The sequence below is a fragment of the Mycena indigotica genome, assembly GCF_014461135.1.
Source record: "Mycena indigotica strain 171206Taipei chromosome Unknown Mind.scaff0013, whole genome shotgun sequence".
In the NCBI taxonomy this organism is placed as follows: Eukaryota; Fungi; Basidiomycota; class Agaricomycetes; order Agaricales; family Mycenaceae; genus Mycena; species Mycena indigotica.
Window position 1 is genome coordinate 306,646 of NW_023503012.1, and position 23,356 is coordinate 330,001.

General features: G+C 52.3%; 7 protein-coding genes across 7 annotated transcripts; 3 read left to right on the top strand and 4 right to left on the bottom strand.

The window, feature by feature from the left end:
- Positions 1-957: 957 nt before the first annotated feature.
- MIND_01259000 (uncharacterized protein) lies at positions 958-3,892 on the bottom strand (the record flags this gene model as incomplete). Its single annotated transcript, XM_037369074.1, has 7 exons — positions 958-1,288; positions 1,342-1,713; positions 1,763-1,895; positions 1,954-2,521; positions 2,569-2,684; positions 2,737-3,573; positions 3,628-3,892. 7 exons carry the CDS (start codon positions 3,890-3,892, stop codon positions 958-960), a joined length of 2,622 nt encoding a protein of 873 aa, XP_037214280.1.
- A 2,719-nt stretch (positions 3,893-6,611) lies between these two features.
- Positions 6,612-7,940, top strand: MIND_01259100 (uncharacterized protein; the record flags this gene model as incomplete). The annotated part of the gene is made up of 2 exons (XM_037369075.1): positions 6,612-6,976; positions 7,034-7,940. The coding sequence occupies 2 exons, from the start codon at positions 6,612-6,614 to the stop codon at positions 7,938-7,940; spliced, it is 1,272 nt and encodes a 423-aa protein (XP_037214281.1).
- Positions 7,941-8,190: 250 nt separating this feature from the next.
- On the bottom strand, positions 8,191-9,216 carry MIND_01259200 (Osmotin, thaumatin-like protein; the record flags this gene model as incomplete). The annotated part of the gene is made up of 6 exons (XM_037369076.1): positions 8,191-8,387; positions 8,444-8,530; positions 8,591-8,750; positions 8,799-8,897; positions 8,944-9,070; positions 9,128-9,216. The coding sequence occupies 6 exons, from the start codon at positions 9,214-9,216 to the stop codon at positions 8,191-8,193; spliced, it is 759 nt and encodes a 252-aa protein (XP_037214282.1).
- Positions 9,217-9,772: 556 nt separating this feature from the next.
- Positions 9,773-10,586, bottom strand: MIND_01259300 (uncharacterized protein; the record flags this gene model as incomplete). Its single annotated transcript, XM_037369077.1, has 2 exons — positions 9,773-10,206; positions 10,253-10,586. The coding sequence occupies 2 exons, from the start codon at positions 10,584-10,586 to the stop codon at positions 9,773-9,775; spliced, it is 768 nt and encodes a 255-aa protein (XP_037214283.1).
- Positions 10,587-11,324: 738 nt separating this feature from the next.
- On the bottom strand, positions 11,325-15,305 carry MIND_01259400 (uncharacterized protein; the record flags this gene model as incomplete). The annotated part of the gene is made up of 2 exons (XM_037369078.1): positions 11,325-15,000; positions 15,043-15,305. 2 exons carry the CDS (start codon positions 15,303-15,305, stop codon positions 11,325-11,327), a joined length of 3,939 nt encoding a protein of 1,312 aa, XP_037214284.1.
- A 402-nt stretch (positions 15,306-15,707) lies between these two features.
- On the top strand, positions 15,708-17,497 carry MIND_01259500 (uncharacterized protein; the record flags this gene model as incomplete). The annotated part of the gene is made up of 7 exons (XM_037369079.1): positions 15,708-15,976; positions 16,036-16,099; positions 16,144-16,266; positions 16,316-16,760; positions 16,819-16,969; positions 17,019-17,134; positions 17,184-17,497. The coding sequence occupies 7 exons, from the start codon at positions 15,708-15,710 to the stop codon at positions 17,495-17,497; spliced, it is 1,482 nt and encodes a 493-aa protein (XP_037214285.1).
- Positions 17,498-20,742: 3,245 nt separating this feature from the next.
- On the top strand, positions 20,743-22,400 carry MIND_01259600 (uncharacterized protein; the record flags this gene model as incomplete). The annotated part of the gene is made up of 14 exons (XM_037369080.1): positions 20,743-20,779; positions 20,837-20,868; positions 20,922-20,948; positions 20,999-21,066; positions 21,120-21,268; positions 21,328-21,592; positions 21,643-21,683; positions 21,738-21,756; positions 21,804-21,831; positions 21,880-21,901; positions 21,951-21,986; positions 22,041-22,065; positions 22,114-22,231; positions 22,290-22,400. 14 exons carry the CDS (start codon positions 20,743-20,745, stop codon positions 22,398-22,400), a joined length of 978 nt encoding a protein of 325 aa, XP_037214286.1.
- Positions 22,401-23,356: the final 956 nt, after the last annotated feature.

Here is a 23,356-nt window from a genome sequence, read left to right on the forward strand (position 1 = left end):
ATCTACGGTGGTAATGCAGAGTATCGCGTAACAAGTAGAGGGAGTAAGTAGAGTAGGTAACCGAGTTGTAGGTTAAGTAAGTAGGGAGGTAAAAGTATTTTACGTCGCGGCCAGAGCAGTTACCGCTCCAAATGTCCCATCCGCCTGCCGCGTCTGGAACCTGCGCTTGACGCACTTGGACTTGTCGGAGCGAATATTCTTAAAGTGGTCGACAATCGATGCATACTCGCGCTTGCACCCATCACACTTGAATTTGCGGAGCTCCTCGGTACTCTTGACGCTAACAGACTGTTTGCGCGCACCTTGAGCTTCGGTAGGTTCCGCAGGCTAACAAGAGACAGGTCAGTTGTAGGGTAGCAGCAGGAATAACCGGCGGACGCACAATGTCTCGTGGTGCTGTCTTAAGCCACTCGGCAAAGACTACAGTCGGTCCCCATACCGTCCTCGTCATCTTCTCATCTCGGACACGGAAGGTAGTCGACGTGCAAGAGGATGGGATATGGTTTCGTATGTCGACAAATTGGAGGCGGTGGGCGGTGCAGTAATGGGTTTTATCGGCGGCGCGGTTTGTGCGCTTCACGTGCTTCCGACGGGGACGCTCTTTTTCTTCATCCTCGTCGTCGTCGTCGCGCTTGCGCTTGCCAGCAGCGGCACTTGTACCCTCTTGCTGATCGATGACGGGCGCGGTTGTTTCTTCTTCATCGGACGAGTCATAGATAACCATTCTCGCGCGCTTCTGCGACTTTGGGTTCTCTCTCCCATTCTCTTCGCCCTCCGCCACTGGAACCAACATGTCCTCGCGCTGTGGAAGCCGAAGCTGACGATAGCGAAGATGCTTGGTTGAGCCACAGATGGGAACGCGGTGGAATGCAACCATGTGGTAAAGCAAATCAAACGAATCGAAAGTTTTTGGGCCGCAGGAAGGGACAGGGCATGTTCGCGGGGATGTTGCGGCGATTACTTGCGTTTTGTGATAGTTGAGATGCAATTGGAAAGCGTTGTTAGTGAAATGTTGGCGCATGCGATCCACAATGTCAAGGTTGTCTTCATGAACGCAAAAGGGGCAGCGAGGGCAACCAGGCGTTCGATATGGCCGTGGTATTCGGGTCGCTCGCCACCGAACCCTTCGCCGTTCTCGAAGAGAACACATCCTTCTGAGAAAGTGACTCCTTTGGTGTCAAATTCGACCTCGTCTTCTGTGCGAACCGCGAATGGCTCGTAGAGCTCCATGTACTGTTCGTTACAGCGCTCTCGCCATGTGTCGCCATCGCCGTCAATGTCAATAAACCTGTATTCACGAGTCAGCGAAAAAAAAAATCATTCTGAGGGAGAAACACGCACGTATCCGAAGAAAGAGCGTCGTACTCCACACGGACTTGAGGCCACACGTTAATTTGGTGAGCTCGGCCCATGTGCTCCTCGTCGCACTCAATATCTCCGCACACTTCCTGCTGTTCCTCATCGACCCAACGGCAGACTGCTTTGCTGCCGGACCAGCCTGCGTTCTTGGCTGTTTCGGTATGGTGGCGTATATGAGCAGCAAAACTCGCGCGCGTTTCGAAGACTCCCTTGACTTTGCAGGTTTTCCACCAACACAACTGAGGAGAATACTCTTTCTCAAGCTCCGCCGTTGCCTTGATGCGAGCGTCATCAAGAACACACTTGTGAATATGGGTTGCCATATTGTTGGCGCTGAATGTGTGTGTTTGAGGCCTAGAAATAAAATAAGAAAACGAAGCGGCAGAAGGGCAAGAACACGTACGAAAGCTCAACGTCACAGACTGGGCACTTGCCTTCTTGCGTAGGCCCTTCGCCGGGATAACACAGTGCGGATGGGCGTGCCGGGAGACCGATGAGTGCTTTGGCGCAAGACACAAAGTGAATTGAGCGATTATCTTCAACAGGATCGAAGGTGTTGATCATGGCGAATGCTTCCTGGATGGGGTCGGCCACCAATGGTAACCGCAGGATGTGCCCGCGGGGCATTCTCCTTCTGGGCGGAAGTCGACTGCTGCGGTGCGACTCGTCGAGGTGAATTGACGGAAATGTTCGCCATTGGTGTCCGCTTCGGGCCACCTTGCTGTCCCGTCAGCTGCCGCATCGAGGCTTCGTCGAAGTATTTCTTCCGTTTTTCCTCGAATCGGAAGCGCTCCTCGGTCGAGATCTTTGCCTTGTGGCTCTGGAAATAAGACAGCTCCTCCTCCTCCAGCGTTTCGATTACGTCACATTGCGCTTGGTGGGTCTCGTCGTCGTCTTCGGGAATCTCCTCCAACTTGGCTTTCTCCATCGCAATGCGCTCCGAAACCTCCTTTCGCTTTTCTCGCAGCTCGACCAATTCCGGCTCTGCGAGCATCTCCGCGACTTCGGCAGCATTAAGAGTAAGAGGCGCATTAGGATCCAAATCGTGGGACATCCCGCCCAGCGCCTTTATTACCGTTTGATGTTCTGGGTCTGGCCCGTTGGTATTTTGAGCCAAAATTGCCCCCAAATCGATCGTCGACCGGCGCGACATGTAGCTCGTCTGAAAATGCGATTAAAAATCAGGAGATGGGAGGAATGGTCGGTTACATAGAACTGGTTCGAGTTTGAAGAATGTCCCATGAGCAGTTTCCGTTCGTCGGCGGGGATTTCGCCTGCTAGTCGATTTGCAGTCCCTCGCCTGAAGCAATAAAACGTAATCCAATCTAACAAATATCATCAACAACAAGGGGAGGGGAGGGGGAAAGTGGAACGCACGTCTGAAGCCGGCTTTGAGGCTGAGCATCCGCATACGATTTGCGATCATGGAATATGGCATTGCCAGCTCGTTTGCGACGGACCACATGCCATTTACCATTGTTTCTTTTCGTATTACCGGCAGGTTTTGCTTGTCAGCCTTGATTCTGAGCATGTGAGAACCGGTAGTGGGGTATTTGGGATGGAAGATCTCTTCAATGGTTTTGACGTCCTGGAAGATGTCGTCATTGAAAGCAAGAACGAGGGCATACAAGAGGCCGTCGACAAGTCGATGTGAGCTTGGTTCTTGTAGGATGAAGAATTGCTTGGTGGCAGAGTCATCGGTTCGGAGACCTTTGAGGAGGCGTATCGTTGTGATGAGAGCGATGAGCGGACGGGATGTGTCGTCAGGGTTGTGGATCACCCAGAATTGATGGTCGCCCCAAACAAGCGCCTCGTTGGAGCCGCGATAGTTAGATGATTCGATAATCGCGCCTGGTCGTTCGCTGGAAAGCGCGGCAAGGAGGATGGCGTAGATGGCCATAATGCGACCGTGATGAGTGCGAAAGCAGGTCTTGTCCTTGAAGATCTCCTTGATGAGAATGGCGACGTCGATGATGTCGGCGTATTCTTTGGTTCGGGAGGCTGTGGTGAGGGTGATGGTTTGTTTGAAGTTGGTTGAGTTGAGGTAGTCGAAAGTCTTGTTGCGAAGATTCTTGGGGAGGCAGTCGAATGTTCGCCGTCGCCAGAGCGCAAAGAAAGTCCAGAGATACGACTGAATTGTTTTCTTCTTGGCGAAGGTAGCTATTCTGCCCTGGACGACGATGGCAAGGAAGCGAACAAAGTCCTTCAAAAGGTCTAAAAAAAAAACGGTTGTCAGAGTTAAGTGAGCTAGATAGATAGCACACGCACCGTGTGTTGGAATAACCACCCCCTCCTTGATGACTACTGGCCAATGCTCCGCACCAAGTGGTCGTTTTTCGAGAAACAGTTTCCAGAGTTTGTAGAGGCGGTCGTGTATGTACTCGGCAGAGGGTGTGAGGGCTCTGAAGTGAACAGTGCCTGTGAGCAGCCGTGTGAGGGCGTGGTGCCGAACAGGGTCGTTTTCTTGGGCGTCCGCGATTCGTTGGTCATAGACTTCCCCATCGCTCCTTCTCGCCCGGTTTGCCAGAGGCATGGTGGTGGAAGGAGGGAAAGAAGCGACGGGCGTGACATGGGGGGTGGGCGCCCTTTTTATAGTCGCGGCGTCGGGGGTGTGACGTGGGCGTCGGCGGTGTGCGCGTGCGTGCATGTGGGGGCCGCGCCGGCGTCCTGCGCTGCTCCACCTCTGCGCCGCGTCCGACACACGCGTCCTTTGTCGGCGGCGGCGCGCGCGCAGGACGCGGCGAGCCTGCACGCACGTCCCGCGGAGAGCTTTGCAGGGCCAGCAATGGCAGGGACGTGTGGTGTCACGTGGAATGATGATTACAGCGCATCTAATTTATTTGCTTCTACGTGGCTCTGGCTGAGGGTGCTGACTGCTGTTCAGCGGCAATGTGACTAGAAAGTTGTTAAACGCGCACAGAAGGAGGTCCACGCAAGAGATGGAGGCGTTCTTCGTAGGTGAGTTCTGCTGTGTAATTATGACGCCGCAGACAGTATGGGCTGACTGCTGTCCGTTAGTATGCTTGGAGAGTGAGTGAATGACATACTCTTGAAAGGCTTGACCCTACTTTTCAAGTCAAAGGGCGCGGTGGGCATGGTGGTGGTTTGAAAGAGAGTTGTAACGATCGACGCTGTTGGCATGTGACTCGATATTCCGTATTGCGCGAGTCATGTGAACGATCGACGGCGTCGCGCGGCGACGTGACGCGGGTGCGGAGGCGCGGATCGGTTGTTGATGCGTACGCTTGGCCGTACCGCTGCGAGACTCGCGTTGGGTCAGGGACGGGATTGAGGCGCGTCAGGACGTCAGGAGTGGGCGCACGATCGCGGGGACGTGGCGTGAATGACGCGAAGACGTACGGGAAAAAAGTGGACGCATTGGGAATTGAACCCAACACCTCCCGCAGCGACGAGGGCGCCTCCAAGAGAGCCCCGATGCTAAGCGGGCGTGATAAACCAACTACACCATGCGCCTGGTGAAAGGGTAGGATTGGCTATAGCCTAGATTGAACGCTGAGGGCGCTGAAACCAGCCTATCCTGGCCCGTGACTGGATATTCTGTGAGTTTCAACTCACGTGGCGGCGGGGGCTGGGCGTGGGCGTGACAAAAGCACGTGCGTGTGATAATGTTCGGCCCTCGGCCTGCGGCCTCGGGTTGCTGCGCGAGAAACACTGGGCCACCGTGACGAAAGGACGTGCGTGTGACAATGTGGTAGGCCGCGGTCATTTGGTGATCGCTGCGGACCTCGCTCCGCTCGGGATGTCGTTCGGCCCTCGGCCTGCGGCGGTCGCTCCGCGAAACATGGTGGTCGGCCCCTGGTCGCTTCACGAAGAATACTGGGCCACCGTGACGAAAGCACGTGCGTGTGACGATGTCCGGGGGGCCCCTCCCCCCCGGCCTCGCTGCGCTCGGGAGATACTGAAGAATACTGGAGGCCACACCCTTCGGCGTTCCGCCTCAGCTGCCCGGGCCTCGCTTCGCTCGGACACACCCTTCGGCGTCCCGCCTCAGCCGGCGTCGCTTCGCGAAAAACAGTCACCGGGGGGCCCCTCCCCCCCGGGTCGCTTCGCGAGATACACTGACCTCCGGGGGGCCCCTCCCCCCCCGGCCTCGCTGCGCTCGGGAGATACTTAAGCTGAGCTAAGCGAGCGTGATAACCAACTACACCATGTGCCGTTGTAAGGACGAGGAGAGACGTTCCAGAGGTCAGGGAATAGTTGGTGCAAGTCATCACGGCCATTTGATCAAGTTTTGACGATGCTATCTGCTAAGTAATATTCACGAGAAATCCACGTTGTCACGTCGTGGGAAAGTCTTTTGGGAAGACGCCTGTACTGAATTATTGCCCCACGAGTAGTACTTGACAAGTCTTACACGGAAAACGGTGCCCTTCGAGCTATTAAAGTTGTCTGTCTTGTGGCCAACATTCACTCTTAAGTCTGCATTGCATCAAATTTGCCTGTTTTTATGACACACACACACACACACACATAAGTACTACTAGTAAATGAGCAGAATCAGCAGATTTTCGTTCCCACTGAGGGCCGACTCGGAGGCTGTCGTTGTCTGTCTGGAAAGCAGAAACAACATGTCAGCGCCGACAGATCAAGTCAGTCAAGCACTCACAATCTATCGCGAGCATCTCGCCCACTTGAATCTCAGCACTCCCGCAACTTTAAAACAACAAGAACTCTGTGGAAATATCAGTATCGCCCAAAAGTAGACACGAGACTGGTGGCGCACGACTACACCACTGTCAGCGACTACCTTCCCAATGCTTGTTCACGTGTTGTTGTCCAAGACCGACACTGTCCAGGTATGTCAGCGTAAAGTGAGTCAAAGGAAAGTACTAACCGCGAAAGTGCTAAGTTGCTGTGCACCGGCTGCACTCAGTTACGTAACCCTATTTTAACAAGCTCTTGTGCTTCAAATGGAGAGACAACGCGTGTAACGGCGCGTCGAAAGTCCTCAGCATGAGTTTTGCACCGCGTCAACAAAGAGCTCTGAGTGTCACGTTATCACGAGCCGGTGTGACTGACGTGCTATTGTACTCTGACTCTGACCATCATTGGGTTTCGCTTTCCCTCAACTTCCCAACGTACGCCCAGCTTCCAGGCCTTGCTATGTGTCCACAGTGCCGAGGCTGACATATGCTGGCTTACAATCTAGCTTGCGCTTTGACTGCCGGTCACCTATAAGAGACCTCAACTTGAAACTCAGATTGTGACTCATTATCCAACCCCCCCTACCCATGGCCGACTCAGAAAATGATAAGAAACCACAAACCCAAACCTCCTCTCCCAAGCAGGACGCGCTTGCAGAACTCGGCGTCGAAGAAGACGGGTTTTTGATTGCCCTTACCCGTCTACTGCAGGCTGTTCGGTCAAGCAAGCTCAAAAAGCCCAGGGAGGACGGTACAGAGCCCGACGCTCATCTTATTGAGGTTGCGGGGACGATTCGCGGCCATCTGGAGACTTCGTTGGCGGCCCTCGCGTACCAATGGATAATCACAGGCACTGCAACGGGTCTTGACCGAGAGGCCACTAAGCGCAAAGAGGCGCAAGAGGCCGACGTCAAGAAAAGCTTGGAGAAGGCTTATGCTACTGCAACTGAAAAGTGTGCCACCAGGTCCAAATTATCATCCATCGACGGTCTACTGACTTGTTTGTGCAGTCACTGCAGTGAACCACAATTGTCAACGGACTCAGAGTCCGCGCCCGCGCCCGCTGGCATGCCGAAAGACCAAATCAGAAACGCTCTGATGAGCGTCGAGTTACAGGCCAAGGTCGTGATAGGCCTTGCGGAGCGTTTGCAGCTACTCGTCGGAGGCAAACTCAAGGAGCGCATTGTCATCCGCGTCGCAGACAAGCTTTTGCGGCATCTTGTTCCTCTTTTGGCGGAGTTTAGGCCAGCCCCGGCCAAAATGGCCGCCACATCAGCCCGCCCCATCCGCCCTCTGCCCTCTCGACCTACTACTAAGGCCGTTGCTACAACATCGGGGCCCGCGCTCCTCCGGGGACCGGGTTTGATGGCCCCGCCTCCCGTTCCCGTCCATTTCCATCCCAACATCGTCAAGTTGACTGAAACTTTTCCACCAAGTCCGACTGGCTGGGTCATCAACGTGCCTCGAGAAATCGGACACGAGACTGGGCTCAGAATCACATTCGATTTCGAACTGCCAACCTATGCCAAGGCAGCGAGTCGTGGTCTGCTCGCCCGCGCGCTGGCTCCCTGGACTGTCGACGTTGGCACTGCTCGACGCCGAGCTGCCAAGAAACCCAAAGTTCAGCCATTCCACGCGCCGGAATGGGACTCTTCTGAGTCGAAACCCGAAGAGATCTCGCGCGAGATCGTGTTACCTGAAAAACTTGAGAGTGCTGAGTTGAGCCTGCTGAATCCGACTCCGCTATCAGCGTCAGCATTATCGCCGATAGACAGAGTGAACACTGAACTTCCAATTCCCATGGAAAACTCGACGCTAGATGCTGACCAGAGCGTGCTTTCTGGAGTAAAGCGGAAACGGGACGAGAATAGTATCGACGGAAACCCGCGTCCACTCAAGCTATGTGTCCAGACGTAGCACATTTACTATGAGGAACCTAATTGTTGTATCGTGTACTTATTCCTCCACCTGAATGCATTCAAGTTAACGATCGACTAAGGTAGCAAGGATGCGGTTTTGAGTTGTTACCACACTGGCAGGATAAGAACGAAAGTAGCAGTGTTTGGTCCTTTCGATGGAAACCAGCTCAAAGGGTTAAGTATATCTGATGCTACAATTGGATTATTTACGAATAATTTGTACACGAGATTGGCTTGAAAGTAGAAATTCAAGGACAGAATGTGACCGTATAGTCTGCGCGCAAGTTCGAATCGCAGTACCACAACGCCGTGCCGCTGCCCTCGTCAAAAGCGTATGCATACGAGTTGGGGCAGTTGCCTTTGAAGTACGAATAGTCGGTGACACCTTCAGGCGGGCACGTCTCGGGCTGATTGTGGCTTCCGGAGCAGCAGTTGGGTGAGTCGGCTAGATATGTCTTGGTCAGGACCGAGTTATCAGGCGGTAAATATGAGAGAACGCACCCTGGTTGCCATCGAGGTTGGCAGCACACGCGGTCAAGCAGCCAACAACGTTGCCATTTGCGTTGCGATGCTGAAGTTCGGATGGGCCTACATACGAGTCTGTTAGCAACAACACAACGGCCCAGAGCCATCTCATAAGGAACTCACAATTGGGATTCAAATCGACTGGGCAGGACGGGATAGGACAGCCAACATTGTTGGTAATCTCTACCGGGAGGTTGGAACCATCGACCAAGGAAACATCGTAGTTGTCCGTCGTGCCTCCACCGGAAAGTGTGAACTCAGCAACTGTGGCTGGAGGAACACCCTACGAACGTCGTAAATATCAAGTCTCTGTTATAACATCACAACATACCGTTCCATTGTTGATATTGCATACTAGGCCGTCATTGCAACCCCCAGTTGAGCACGAGGTGGGCCCGGGGTTGACCGAGAAGTCGCAGTCTGTTCGGCCCTGGCCAGAGATCAACGCGGAATGGCCTGGAATGGAGATGACTTACCCAAATACGACCCGCTGTCCAGTTATCTGGCACTCCGAAGGAGACAGAATGGCCAGCTGGCGCTTCCCATCCAGTCGTCTGTTCCGGAGCGGCGCTTCCGGCATTCAGGTCGGTGAACATGGCAGGCCTGCCAGCGCGGTTAGCAAACAGCTTTCACCAAAGATGGAGCGCGCGGAGTGCGTACCAGATAGTGAAGCCGCAGTTGTTCTTCACGGTGAATGTGCGAGCAGCAACGACTGAAGCCGTAGCGAGAGAAAGGAAGGCGGACTTCATTGCTGGGACAGTGAAACTCCGAGAGAAATGGTGATTGGAGGTATTTGGGGGCGAGTAGCTGTATAAACTCTAACGCGAGAGCTGCCTTTATAGCCCCGGTGGACTGGTGTTGTGTTGTGTGGTTGCGTCGGTGGTTGAATTCCTCGCTCCGCCTCCACGCTCTTCTGTTTCTTGTGATCTCCAACAACCGCATGAGCGACGGAGTGGTAACCAGCTTCTCAGTTTATCTCGGCGACGCACACCTTGGTGGTATCGACTTATATGGCAGTCCTCGCCACGTTGTTCTGCATTGTCGGCGCTGAAGCTCGTCATAAACCATCTGGAAAGCTGACGGAATCTCTTACCAAATGCAACAACGCCCTTGCGTTAGCCCCACAACCTTGCCACCACCCGATCTCATGACTGTGGGGCAACAGCGCGACCGACTCGTTGTGGTGGTTGGAATCAAGTTCTACGACGATCAGATCAACCGGAACTAATTTCTTGTGAACGCCGTGCGTCATCGGCTCGGTCGATGACGTCTGCAATCACTTCGATGGCTCAACTATCAAGTATTTTACACTTCTCCATCTTCGTCCTCATCCTCTAGATCGACCACTCTGCTCAGATGTACACCTTCAGGAGCAATAGCTTTCGACCGGGGGAAACATTCTTCCAATCTGGCCAGAGCACTCCTTGACCGTGAAGGCAAGAACGGCCCGGTCAGCTCGATTTCCAGTCTTCTAAGCCGCTGCTCCATAAACCACTTCTCCGTCTCATTGTCCACTTTGTCACGAATCATCTGTAACCAGTCGTCGTGGACCTGGAACGACCCAATATGTATGACGAGTGTGTGCATCTGGAAAGTGTGGCAAAGAGAGAGGAATATCTCGAGTGCAAGCAGCCGGTCGTGGTGCACGGTGAGCTCTAAAACTCGGAGAATGGCTGCTTCCATGACTTTGGCAAAGGTACGTGATATAGCGCTAAGGTTGTAGCCCAACAGTTGGTAAACTATGAAAGTGAATGAAGTGGATTCACAGATGTCTATGTTACGCACCGTGAAGTCTTTGAATTGAGCTGAAGAGTACATTCAAGGGTGATACCTCCAGCTTGGCAAAATCGGTAGAAGCTATTGCTAGAGTGGTCAGTCGAGACCACACAAAGGGACTCGACGGGCTAGTAAGCCACTGCAGTGCGCTACCACCGAGAATCAGCTCTGTCGGGGAGATTTGGTCTAAATTTCCCATAGCGAAAGAATTGCCAACGAGTAGTAAGGGTTGAATTTTGATTTCCATTAAAGATATGGATGTAACGGTGGGTGAGCAGCGCGCAAAGCAGTGTTGTAAAACGTCGGAGGTCCTTAAGGAGCCTCGGAACTCGACTTGACGCATTGTTGAAAGAGCCAGAATCCGTTGGATGCTCAAGGTGATGCTAAAGGCCGATAATGGGTCGGACGAGCCCAGCCTGCCCGAAAGGTAATACCGAGGCGGGAGATGAATGGCAGAAGATCCACGATTTGCTCGAGCGCTTGTTGTGGGTTACTTAACCCGTCTTCGCCGCCTGGCAGGACCAACGTCAAAGACCGGACGTAAGAGCCAAGGTGACGATTGCGTTGGATTGTACGGTATAGTTGAACGAATGCAAAGGTTGTGCTGTCGGTGAACGAGACATCTCGAAATAACCTGCGTTGAGCGGGAATTACCCATGACTGCGAAACAAGAGCACCCGCCAGGAACGACGAGGCAGGAAGGTGCTCTAGAATGAGTTCAAGTAGTTCAGGGATTGCGAGGGCATGAGAAACCGAGGATAGCACTTCTCAGTTTCCATTCATGGAATCCGGTGAGGGTGAAAAGAGGGGCACGGTCACGTGTGACGTCTCAAAGTCGTTGCTCGAATCCAGGGTCAAGCGTAGGAAAATTCCCGATCTGTAAATGAACGTGCTGGACCGAGTCGAGTTCAGAGCGCCATAACAAAAAAAGCTAGGGTTTGTGGAATCCTAATACTAAATATTTTACCCAAGTCTACATTTGTTTTGTACTTCACAATCTAACGCTACATCGTGCGGCACTTTATATACAAATCTATGGTCCAAATTAACGCAGTCACTCAGACGGGAAGGGGTACTAACCTCATTGACACCATTTGCGCGCATTCGCAAAGAGCTGGAACCACGGCCCAACATTACCCCACTCCTGCTTGACCGCGGACGAGTACCAGCTGTTGCTCTCCATCGCAACAACCCGCTCTGGGTGCGGCATCAGAGCCAAAACGCGTCCACTGGGCGTTTGGACAGCAGTTATCCCGCCGGGGCTTCCGTTTGGATTCAGCGGGTATATTTCCGTTGGCTTCCCGCTCCGGTCGACGTAACGCATTCCAACGAGGCCTCCATGCTCTAATCGATTTCGCTGAGCACCGCTGGCATCTCCGAATGCGACCCGGCCTTCGCCATGAGCTATCGCAATTGGTATCTTCGAACCCGTCATGTCGCGTAAAAACACAGAGTTTCGAGAAACTTCGTTGTCCACGATCTCGACAACGGCAACGCGTCCCTCGAATCGCTCGCTCCTGTTTGATTTGAAGTCCGGCCAGTCTTCAGCTCCAGGGATGATATCCCGTAAGTGGCTGAGGAATTGACATCCATTGCAAACACCAAGCGTGAAGGTATCGTCGCGAGTGAAGAAGCGCGTGAATTGTTCTCGAGCAGTCGAGTTGAGCAAGACAGAATGCGCCCAGCCTTTCCCGGCGCCAAGAACATCGCCGTAAGAGAAGCCGCCACATGCGGCGAGCCCGCGGAAGTCGTGAAGCTGAATAGTGCCGCTGAGAACGTCACTCATGTGCACATCCACAGCATCGAAGCCGGCCTGATGGAAAGCCCAGGCCATCTCTACATGCCCATTGACACCCTGCTCACGCAATACGGCAACTCGAGGTCGGCGGAAGTAGTTTCGAGCGGGAGAATATTTAAAGGTGAGGTCGTAAAAGAGACCAGCGGGACTATCGTCTTTGATTAGATCGAACTCCTCTTGAGCAGAATTTGCATCATCTCGGATGGACTGCATCTTGAAGGAAGTCTCCGCCCACATACGTTGGAGGTCTTGTCGAGTTGAGGCGAAGATTGTCTCGGAGCCTTGGTCGATAATGAATGGTTGGGTTGAATCCACCACAACCTCACCAACGACATGGATGGAAGAAGGCGGAAATCCAGCACCAACAAAAATGTCCGTAAACTGCTGCAGGTCGGTCTTGCTGACCTGAACGACAGCACCAAGTTCCTCGTTGAATAAAGTTGCGACGGGGTCTTGTTCATTGAGTGATAGCCTCACCCCTGCTCGACCCGCGAAGGCCATTTCCGCAACGGTTGTGAACAGTCCGCCATCAGAACGATCGTGATAGGCCAAAACAATGTCTCTCGCGTTTTGACTTGCCGCAAAAAATGCCTTGAGCGTATCGGGACTGTCAACATCCGGGGCCTCGTTGCCAATTTCTTTGAATACTTGCGCAAGGGCAGATCCACCTAACCTCCTTTTCCCGCTCGCCAGATCAAGAAACACGAGGACCGTATCTGGCAGCGCTTGAAGTTGAGGCGTCCAGGTTTTGCCGACGTTCTGTACTGCCGCGAAAGCGGTCACAATCAACGACAACGGAGCGCTGACCTCCCTCTGCTCGCCATCCTGCCGCCATTTCATCGACATGGACATTGAATCCTTGCCAACAGGAATGCCCACCCCGAGAGCGGGACAGAGTTCCACGCCAACCGCTCGGACGGCTGCATACAGGCCTGCACCTTCACCATCCTTCCCGGCAGCACACATCCAATTGGCACTCAGCTTGACCTTGCTGAGATCACCAACATTTGCAGCAGCGAGGTTGGTTAAGGACTCGGCCACAGCCATGCGAGCAGAAGCAGCTGGGTCTAGCAAGGCGAGAGGTGTCCGCTCACCCATTGCCATAGCTTCTCCAACTTGAACATCAAAGCCATACGAAGCACGCGTAATGGCAACATCAGCAACGGGAACTTGGTAAGGCCCAACCATCTGGTCGCGCGTAACAAGTCCAGTTATCGTACGGTCGCCAATGGTGATAAGAAATGATTTTGAAGCTACGCTCGGAAGGCGGAGCACCCTTGAAACAGCCAAAATAAGCCGCTCTTGGATTGAGGGTGTGCCGAGGGATGGGTCGAACGAAACGAGAGTGGGGACTAGTGTATCCACCTTGCGCGACATTTTAGGTGGTTTTCCGAATAACGTTGACATTGTGAGGTTGATAACGTCCTGCCCCAGAAGTCGATCGGTCACAACGAGTTCTTCCACTTGTGTCGCGACGCCGACGATAGAAAATGGACACCGTTCACGAGTTGCAATGGCCGTGAAAATCTCCGCTTTGTCCTCTGCAATAGCAAGAACATAACGTTCCTGGCTCTCGTTGCACCAAATTTCCATGGGCGACATCGACGAATCGGCCACCAAAACGTCACGAATCTCGAACCTCGCACCGAGGCCGGAATCGTGGACCAGCTCGGGAAGCGCATTGGACAATCCACCAGCTCCAACGTCGTGTATACTTTCAATTGGGTTGCCGTCAGCGAGATTAATACATGTTTCGATGACTTGCTGACATCGTCGTTGCATTTCGGGGTTATCCCGCTGCACTGATGCAAAGTCGAGCTCAGCAGAGCCAGCACCAGAAACTTGACTTGAAGCGGCTCCACCACCCAAACCAATAAGTAGACCTGGTCCGCCTAGCACGACAATCTTCGCGCCGGGAGTTATGCGGTCCTTCTTCGCAAACTGTCTTCTGACGTTTCCATAACCACCAGCGATCATGATGGGCTTGTGGTAGCCCCGAATTTCCCCTCCAGGAACCCGCTCTGCAAACGTGCGGAAGTAGCCAGCCAACGCAGGCCGTCCAAACTCATTGTTAAAAGCACTTGCGCCGAGTGGACCGTCGATCATTATGTCCAGAGCCGAAGCGATATGTGAGGGTCGGCCGAAGTCCGTCTCCCAAGGTTGTTCGTAGTCGGGTATGAGCAGATTGGAAACGGTGAAGCCAGATAGACCGGCTTTGGGTTTAGATCCCCGACCGACAGCCCCTTCATCCCGAATTTCACCACCGGAACCTGTAGCGGCACCAGGAAACGGTGAGACGGCAGTGGGGTGGTTGTGTGTTTCGACTTTGATGAGTATGGGCATGTCCTCTTCGTTAGGCTGATAGAGATTATTGGAAGAAGCAGGGACAACGCCGAAACGAGGAGCTGGGTGGCCTTCCAAGACAGCAGCGTTGTCCGAATAGGCAGAAATGGTGTTGTTTTCGGTCAGTAGCTTCTCCGTGTTGCGAATCATCTGGAAGAGAGAATTTTCCATCCGATGTCCGTCGATGGTCCAGTCAGCGTTGAAAATTTTGTGGCGGCAGTGCTCTGAATTGACCTGGGCGAACATGAAAAGCTCCGCGTCGGTGGGATTTCGATGCCCAGTATACGCGTCAACCAAATAATCCATTTCGTCTGCTGCAAGGGCAAGACCCAGTTCGGTGTTGGCTGACATCAGGGTCGATTTGGGGTTTGGGCTCCCTGTGAGGTCGACAGTGTGGAGTGGTTTGGGATCATGGTGTTCAAATAATGTTGCGTCGTCTGGAGGGGAACGAAGGATGGCCTGAGTCATACGGTCGTGAATGAGTGACGAAAATGAGGCCAAATGCGCATCGGTCAACTCCTGGTCGTCCTTGGTGCAGAAGCTAAATGCAACACTCCGTTCCAACCGCTCGACCACACTTCTAAGGTTGCATATCCCAGCAATGTCTGTTGCCTTGCTAGACCAAGGCGATATCGACCCAAGACGGGGGAAAACAAACACAACATTCCGACCCTCACGAATCCGGTCTGTGGTTTTGGGTAGTTGGATGCTATCTCCATAAGCGAGTAGACGATCGAGAGCGCGGCGCTCTACTGATTGGGGGTTGGAGAGGATTTCTTGCGCGACGAGAGTAGGGCATTTCACAAGGTGAATCCAGACAGCGTCGATGGTCAAGATAATCGGACACTGTTTCTGAATGGCTGCCAAGACGGACTCGCGTTTGGGGGCGGATAGCGCCGACAGCCCATGCAGGAGGAGCATCTGGCTTGAAGATTACATTATCCCGCACCTAATCGTAGCAACCCACTCACCGACGCGCCGTCCAGAGGACGCGCAGAAAAAAAGCGATGTGATTGTGACAGATTATGCACGTGCACCGTGATCCGTCACATTTCCTCTCGTCCAGAACGAGGTCTAAGCCTCAGGTCTTAAGCTTCGTCTGCCTATACCTGGGCCTTGAGGACATGCTTGATGCAATGCAATGGAGGTCGGGAAGAATCTCAACATCCACGAGGAAGCTCGAATGAACGGCGCCGGCGTCAGTGCGGGAACTTCGCAACCTGGACACGTTTCCTCCATGAGGCTACACACCTTTAATTCGGTAGCGCAAGACCAGCACAACCACTACCTATATCCTCATAACCCTGGATACTTTCACACCCCATGGCGCAAGACAACTTCTTTATGGGCTGGACCATGAAAAAGTTGAATGCCACTGTGCTCAATGATATCTGGTTCGACGTTATGTTGTTAACTCTCGTCTCCACGAGTATGCCGCTTCCCTTATGTCCTGAACATATGTTGACCCCGGCTATTTTCTCTAGTGGTGACCTGTATCACGAAGCTCACGTCGCACAACCTCACTATAAACAATGTCTTGTTCGGGGTGCTGGGTACCGTACTGGGTCTTGTCATCTCATTCAGAACTTCAAGTTCTTACGAAAGGCACGCCTTTTCTAGTTACTCATCGCTTCCCCTGAGCCATCTTCAGGTACCAAGAAGGCCGCAAATTGTGGACAAACATAGCCATTGCCTCCCGAAATCTCGCTCAAATTGTGAGGCTTGTGATCAACCATACCACATTATAACACGCCCCTAGATTTGGATCCATGTTGCCACTGAGAGAACCGAAACAGGTGGTAAAACTTGGACTATTCTTCAAAGTACCATTGAGAAGAAGACGATGCTGAATCTGGTTCAAGCGTTCTCGGTCTCTGTTAAGGTCGGTTCTGAAATCTTTTGTCTAAGTCCCACTTATTCGGTTCCGGCAGCATCTTCTCCGCCAGGAGCCGGGAGTCTATTACGACGACCTCTATCCCCTCATTTCGTTCCTACCACGGTTCGCTAGTCAGCAATCAGGGCATCTATCAAAGGAGTTACTGCCCCTCTGGGAAGCCTGTGAGGACCCTCAATATCCTTGGGTAGAAAGTTGGGGTGATCGCGCTAGTTCATCAGAGAAGGAAAATTCCGAGCATGGGACACAGACCCATCACCCACGGCGAACCAAAACATTCGATCCTGAGGCTGCCTTGGCTGACGTGGATGTACATAGGCCGCTGGGTCCGGCTCGCAATCCACCGAAAATAGGTTTTTTCGACTGTTTCTCTTGCAACTTGTGTGGAAAGCGGCCCAAGTCAAAGCTCAAAGGCATCCGCCCGCTGACCGACAGCAACGTTCCCTTCGAAATTACGATCTATTTGTCTTCATATATATCTTGTGGGTGTTCTTTTCGTGATGATAGTTAGGTTGTCTTGAGTTGACCGGCACTTTCTAGATTTATTGGGCAATGCATGGATCTTGCCTGCCCCCGCTAGCGCGTATGTGACCAACCTCGGCTTACTTCAAGACGCATTAGCAAATCTCGACCGAATAGCTTCTACTCCGCTACCGTTTGCGTATCAAGTGCACCTTCGAGTATCTCTTTGGTGAGTCTAAAAAGATAATCATCCGTTACCATGTTAACATCCGACGGAGGCTCTACCTTTTATTCTTGCCCTTTCAAGTTGTTGGCTTGCTTGGCTGGGTTACGATTCCCGGAACCGCGTTTGCTGCATTCCTGTTTCTTGGTTTTCTTGAAATTGGGCAAGAGAGTGCGCGTTTATTGCTTGGCTCCACTTCCGCGGCTTATCAAGCATCTAGTTGAAAATCCCTTCAATTACGATTTAAACGACCTCAACCTCGACGGTTTCTGTCTCGCTATCCAACGCGATCTGCATGAGATTGCGGCGCACACGAATCCAAATCCTGCGGAATTTGTGTTTTCTGCATGGAACCAGCCATTTGCACCAACTGACCGGCGGAGCTCAGAAGCCTTGGTTGCAGACGCGACCTCAGACTACTCTTTGCCCTCTTCGAAAGTCGATCAGAGCAGCTCAACCGATGGCGGTTCGGTCAGTTTGCAACAGATGCTGGTGCGGAACTGGCGGGAGATTGAGGGACGGACCAGGCACTGAGCACATGCAGGACTGTGTGTTGTGACTCAATCACCGTTCGGGGAGATCGAGGAACATCGTATATGGACAGATAATCCTGAACAACGTTTTGGACGATATGAGTCTATGAGTCTATTTGCAGATATAATGCCTCTAAGTACCACTTATCCAAAATGAAGAACATCGAGCGAGTCAAGTCTTCTCAAATTAGGTCCGGAGAACTATCAAAATATCAGCGCGAAGAAATGTGAAGCAGAATGAGCTGACACTTGCCTTGACCCCGATGATGTTCTCGTCGTTGATGACTAGAGCGCCAAAGGCAAAGTCTTGCGCCTTGGAAACGACCTCGGCGTATGGGATGTGTGAGATCAGATTATTAGGATCATCGAACACAACAGTTGCTGCACTGGGAAGAGAATGGAGCAGACTTGACTCGGTCGCATTGGGAGGATCGCCCTCTACGAGCCGAACAAGCGACCCTGCCGACTCGATTGAATCAGCCTGAAGAGAGCTCAAGTCCTCTCTCAACTGTTTCACAGCATATTCGTTAAAATAAAGCATCCTAATCGGAGCGGGGTCGTTCTGGGCATCTCGAGCAATACAAACAAGGCGCTGGCCGCACGTTGTAGTGATGTACCGTTGGGAAATAACAGATGCGTCGAGAAAACGAGTGCATTGAGGACCCCACTGAGACCATTCTACGTGCATGCTGGTGGCGTCCGAGTCCTCGTGGTCTTCGAGAGTGGTGAATGCTTGAACAGCAGAAATGAACTGCGAGCGATCGACGACAAACATGTGATTTCGGAGCTCTTGGTCTGTTTCTTGATATGAGCCAGTGGAGAAGGTATAGAGTAGCAGAGAGTTTGAACCGCGGGATGGAAACTTGGCTCGGCTGGGGAGGGCATAGTAATACTCTGTGGCGGACCGCGAAAGAGGAGGCGGATTGGGGTGCCCTCGACAATGGAAGGAAAGCGTCATGAACCCTGGTTTCAATTGGGGCAGCCAGAAGGAATGCATAATAGGATATGGAGGCTCTGTTCCTTCGGGCGGAGGCTCCCTTGGAATGGAGAAGACTTCCAGCGAATGATGAAATGGGTTCGGCGCGATAAGCGTGTCGGCTGTAAGAAACCCAACCCCGTTATTGGCTATGCGACGGGGTTGCTGGCTGTCATGAGTGGTGAGTATCAGAGGGTACAGTTGGACATACCAGGAGTAGCTTGCCGCACAGCCAGTCATACACCCAGAGACAGTCGTGTTCGTTGGTGTAGGCAGCCCAGTATATCGCCGAAATCGCAAGGGAGTTGTCGACCACCTCGATAGAAACGCTTGGCCGGCCATAAGCTGCAGGGGAGGTGGTTACATGGATATCAGATGGGGGTCCGAGCGGATGTCTGGCTCCAGTCGAAAACCGCAATAGCTGAATGTCGATTGATGTTAGGGTCGCATCATGAGCATCTGGACTACTTTTAGAGAAAGTGAATACCAATTGGATTTGAACAGATGCCACCGCATACCATGTCACCAGCGCGATAAGATCGTGCGACGCCAATGAAACAACAAAGTCGATGATTGGTTTAGAGTTTTGTGCAGAAATATAACGCCATGCTGGTGTTGAGTTCTCTTCTTCGAGCGAAGATGGAGATGTGTAAGTGTATCTTATGGCTGTTGGCAGGCCAGAAAGCGCGTCTGGAGTGTCACCAACCAGGTAAATGTCACCGACCACGTCGTATATGGAGGCGCTTGTAAAATCGGGGCGGATGGTGTGCCGACTCAATGGAGTTAACTGAATCCAGCGCCGTTCTCGCTCGCGAAGGAGTTTCCTACGATCCGAAATAGCCGTCCCCCCAAGTAGGTGGAGATTTTCCTCGACATCTGCGGCTTCCAGCTCTGCACGGTATCGAATGATGACCGATTCGTGAAGAAGCGTGTACAAATGTTGGTTGCCGACTTGGAAAAGGTTGTTTAGGTCGCTGAATGGCAGTTCGCAGAAGCAGGCGAGGATAATCTCAGCCGGAAGGTCCAGCAACTGCATTGTCGTCGAAGTCTGTCGAAAGGTATGTAAGTTGTCCGATCAATCTGATCGCAAATCGGCGACAGTGCCGTGCCTGCCGTGGATAAACATCTGGCGCCAACAACCATGACCTGCTGAAGGACAAATCCCAATTGCATTGTGCAGGTATTTCTCCGTAAACTCTGATTCTTGGGGGCACCACATTAACTCCACGCAAGTAGCGCTGAGGCAGCATGACGATTTGACGGAAATGACTGGAAACTACATATTTCAAGGACAGGTCTACTAGTACGTTTTTTTTGGCTCTTTGCCTCTCCTCTATTTGACTTGCTTTACTCTCTGGCAACTTCGGTGACCGGCGCTGTAAGCATGGCATACGGCGCTCGTCGCGATCGCAAAGAAGTGGGGAATCTCATGATGACGATTCTTCTTTCAAGTTCTTCAAAATGTCAAAATACCGCTCGACGCCGTAGGGGGCGCCCTCGCCGCAACTCGAGGTGTAAACAGCCAATTGCAACACACTGGGTTGAGTTCCTTGACGAGGGCCAACTTGAACTTCGAAGGGAATTGCTGATACGATCTGCCTGATGTAGCCAACGGTGTTATCCCACTGAGGCTGATGGTAGCTCCGCGTCGTCGCAAACTGTCGAGGCGCACTCTCCGTTGAAGTGATGGATTCTCTGACTGAACTTCTTGAACTTATGTCCAACCAGGCTGTATCAAAACTTCGTGGCGTCCGACTTTCCGTAACGAGATAATCCGGCGCCAACCTGATGGTCTGACTCTTTGTGCTGACGGTGGCTCGATGTAAACAGTGTTCATTGCACCGCTTTGACATTGACCAACTGCTCAAGCAACGTCAGTAGCGCATGCGCTCCTAGTTAAAGTTTTCTATCATTGACAGCTATTATTGCTTCTGTTCCGCTGCCTACGCCATTGCCAAGGAAAGCTTCCCGCGGATCTCACAAACTCGAATGCCCCATACACTCAGATGTCTTGTCTGTCTTGTCTGTTGAGACTACGCTGCGCTGAATACGCCGAGCACAATTCCAAGGAGCCCAAGAAGAGTTTCCTTCCCATGGCACTCAAAAATATCCACGGACAGGATGGTTCCGGGTGATCGCAAGCAATCAGAAAGATACTGATATGCTCTCCATTGGTCCCACGTTCCCGCTCCTTCGTACTTCACGACCAAGTTCCTCTTATAGACCTCGGTCTATCTGCATCGTCTTCGCAGTTGTCCTTTCCTTCAACAATGTCTGCGCAGGCATTCGATCCCAATCCCACTCTGGGTCAGCAAAGCCACCTCAAGCTGTGATATTATTGCTGACTAAAATGTCGTTATCTAGGCGCGATGCTCGTCGGGACTCTTTGCGGTTGCGTGCGGCGCTACCATTCTCCTCTTCTTAACCTCTACTGACGGGGGACCCGCAGATCCTGTACGGTGTCACTTGTGTCCAGGCATGTAGACCTTGATTTGGGTGTAAAATGTCCTAATTTCTTCGCTTCAGGCATATATCTACTCGACGAGGTTTCCGGATGACCATTGGATGATCAAGTTCTCCGTTTGCTTCATTTGGTTTGTTTGGCCTCCACGCAGTCCTATTCGACTCAACTCAGCTCTTTGTAAAGGATGGCCGAATCAGCGCACACTGGCACAGTCTGCCACACATTGTATACCTTGTTAATAAATGACTATGGCCATCCTGAACTGCTCCTCGCCCGCCCTCCTCGGTCAATCATTGGGTACATCGAAATCACCGTCATCATCGCAGTGTACGGTTAGTTCGCTCCACTAAGTTACCGCTGTTTCATACTAATCTTACAACCCACACTCTAGTCCAAGTGTTCTTTTCCTATCGAATTTGGGTCCTCTCCAAGTCACGCATCATCCCCGCCTTCACTTACACGCTCTCGCTTGTGCGGTTCGGTCTGGGGACGACCCTCTTCTCCGTCGGCCTCAACGTCAAGTCCGTCACCGAGTTTGGCACCAAGTGGCAGTGGCTCGGTATCGCCATGTGGAGTCTGAGCGCCGTCGAAGACGTCACCATTACGAGCGCGCTTGTCTACCTCCTTTTCCAGCAAAGGAAGAACGTGCACAAATCGTCAGTAGATTGCGTCTGTTTCATTCACCAATCTTGACGGTGAATTTTAGCACAACGGCGTTCTTAGACAAAATTATTATGTGGTCTATCGGTGCGTCTCGTTGACTAGAGGCAGTCGTTAGCTACCAATTCACGGCAATTATAGAAACTGGAATGCTGACATGGTAAGTCTCAGCTTTACATGGAATAATAACCACTAATTTCGTCCAAGTTCATTCTCGCTGGCGACTGTCATTCTGGTATGACATCTTGGCAATTTCTTTGTACTTGCTCATTCACATTTACAGTTCCATCTTATGCCAAATAATTGTATGCGTCAAATACTCTAACGTTGGAACGATGTTTATTTCTACCACAGTCATCTGGATCGCCTTTTCCACCCTCGAAGCACGCAGTAAGCAAACCAAAATCTGTCAATCTTTGTCCTTGGCCTCATCTGTCTGTCTAGTGTTCTCGAACTCTCTCTTGGCCAGGTATGTTCGGCGATAGCACGGCTTTCGGGGGAAATCACGGGTTCTTAGCCTCAACTCACGCTCTGTCCTGCGCGAGCTTCGTGATCGTCCGCGGCCAGGAACAACGTCCAATGGTCTTCTCACGTTCAGCACGCTCACTGAGGGCTTCCGGACATTTTCGCCTTGGGTAAGCGTCTTGGCTCCCTGCCAGAGAAATCTAGACCAACTTTTGCCTTCCTCCTTAGTCGAAAAATACCAACTACAGTCGGGGGACAAGCAAAGGAATCACCGTTGATGTCACCACTACAACTGATGAGCCTGAGCTGATGGATATGAGGAAGCCTGCGGCGTTTTAACTTCTCGATCGGGAAACCGTGTTACTGACCAAAGGCCCTGGTTGTGTGTATTCCTTGTGTAGTCGCTGTGCCTTGTACTTCCCTGTATTCGCGTATTTATCCTTAATTTGTAAAAAAAAAAAACGATCAGATAAGAGATAAGATCGGCTACCCTGATCGCCGAGCGGAGAGACGGGCCGGGCCGGGCCCGGGGCAACTTGCTTCCGAACGCACATGGTCCAAGCGCAAAAAAAAATTCGGGGAGTCAGAAACGGAGCATAACCGACACAGCCCGACAATACAACCGACGTCGGACGGTCGGTCGCACAGTTTGGGATGTGAACGTTTGTGTGTCAGGACTACTGAACGAGGGTTCGAAAATTTTCCGGAGCTCGGGAGGTGGAATGGAGGTAGGAGTATTTAAGCTGGCTTATAGTGGGTTGGAAAGGACATTCCACTGCAGTGTCTCGCAGCTTTGACATCCCTTCCTCGACCACTTGAAACTTCACTCCATACTATTACTCAGAATGTTCACCCAGGACTTTGAAACCGTCGCCATTAGTCAGCTTGCTGTTCGTATTACTGTCTAGTCTGCCGAGTGACTCTGATTCAATTGTTTATAGGCTGCGAGCTCCAAAAAGTCGGCTCCATCGCCATATACATCGCAACCAGCAACACCCGCGCCTTCAGTATGCCGTGTTTTTCGGTATTAGGTCTATCTTCTGATCCTCACTTTCTCTTCTAGCGTCCCGCTTCTCGCGTGTCGCACCACAAAACAAGCAACAGGCTGTCCGCGATGATTGATCGTCTTTTGCACCCAACCGATTCGAAACCCTCGCCCACTGTCAACGTTGCCGTCCCCAAGCAGCCAAGCGACGGGCTCGCACACTTCGCGCCAGGCGGTGGTGCCCGCGGTGGCCTCTTGTGAGGTCGCATGATGCCTATAACGACCCCTTCATGGACAAAAGTAGCACTAA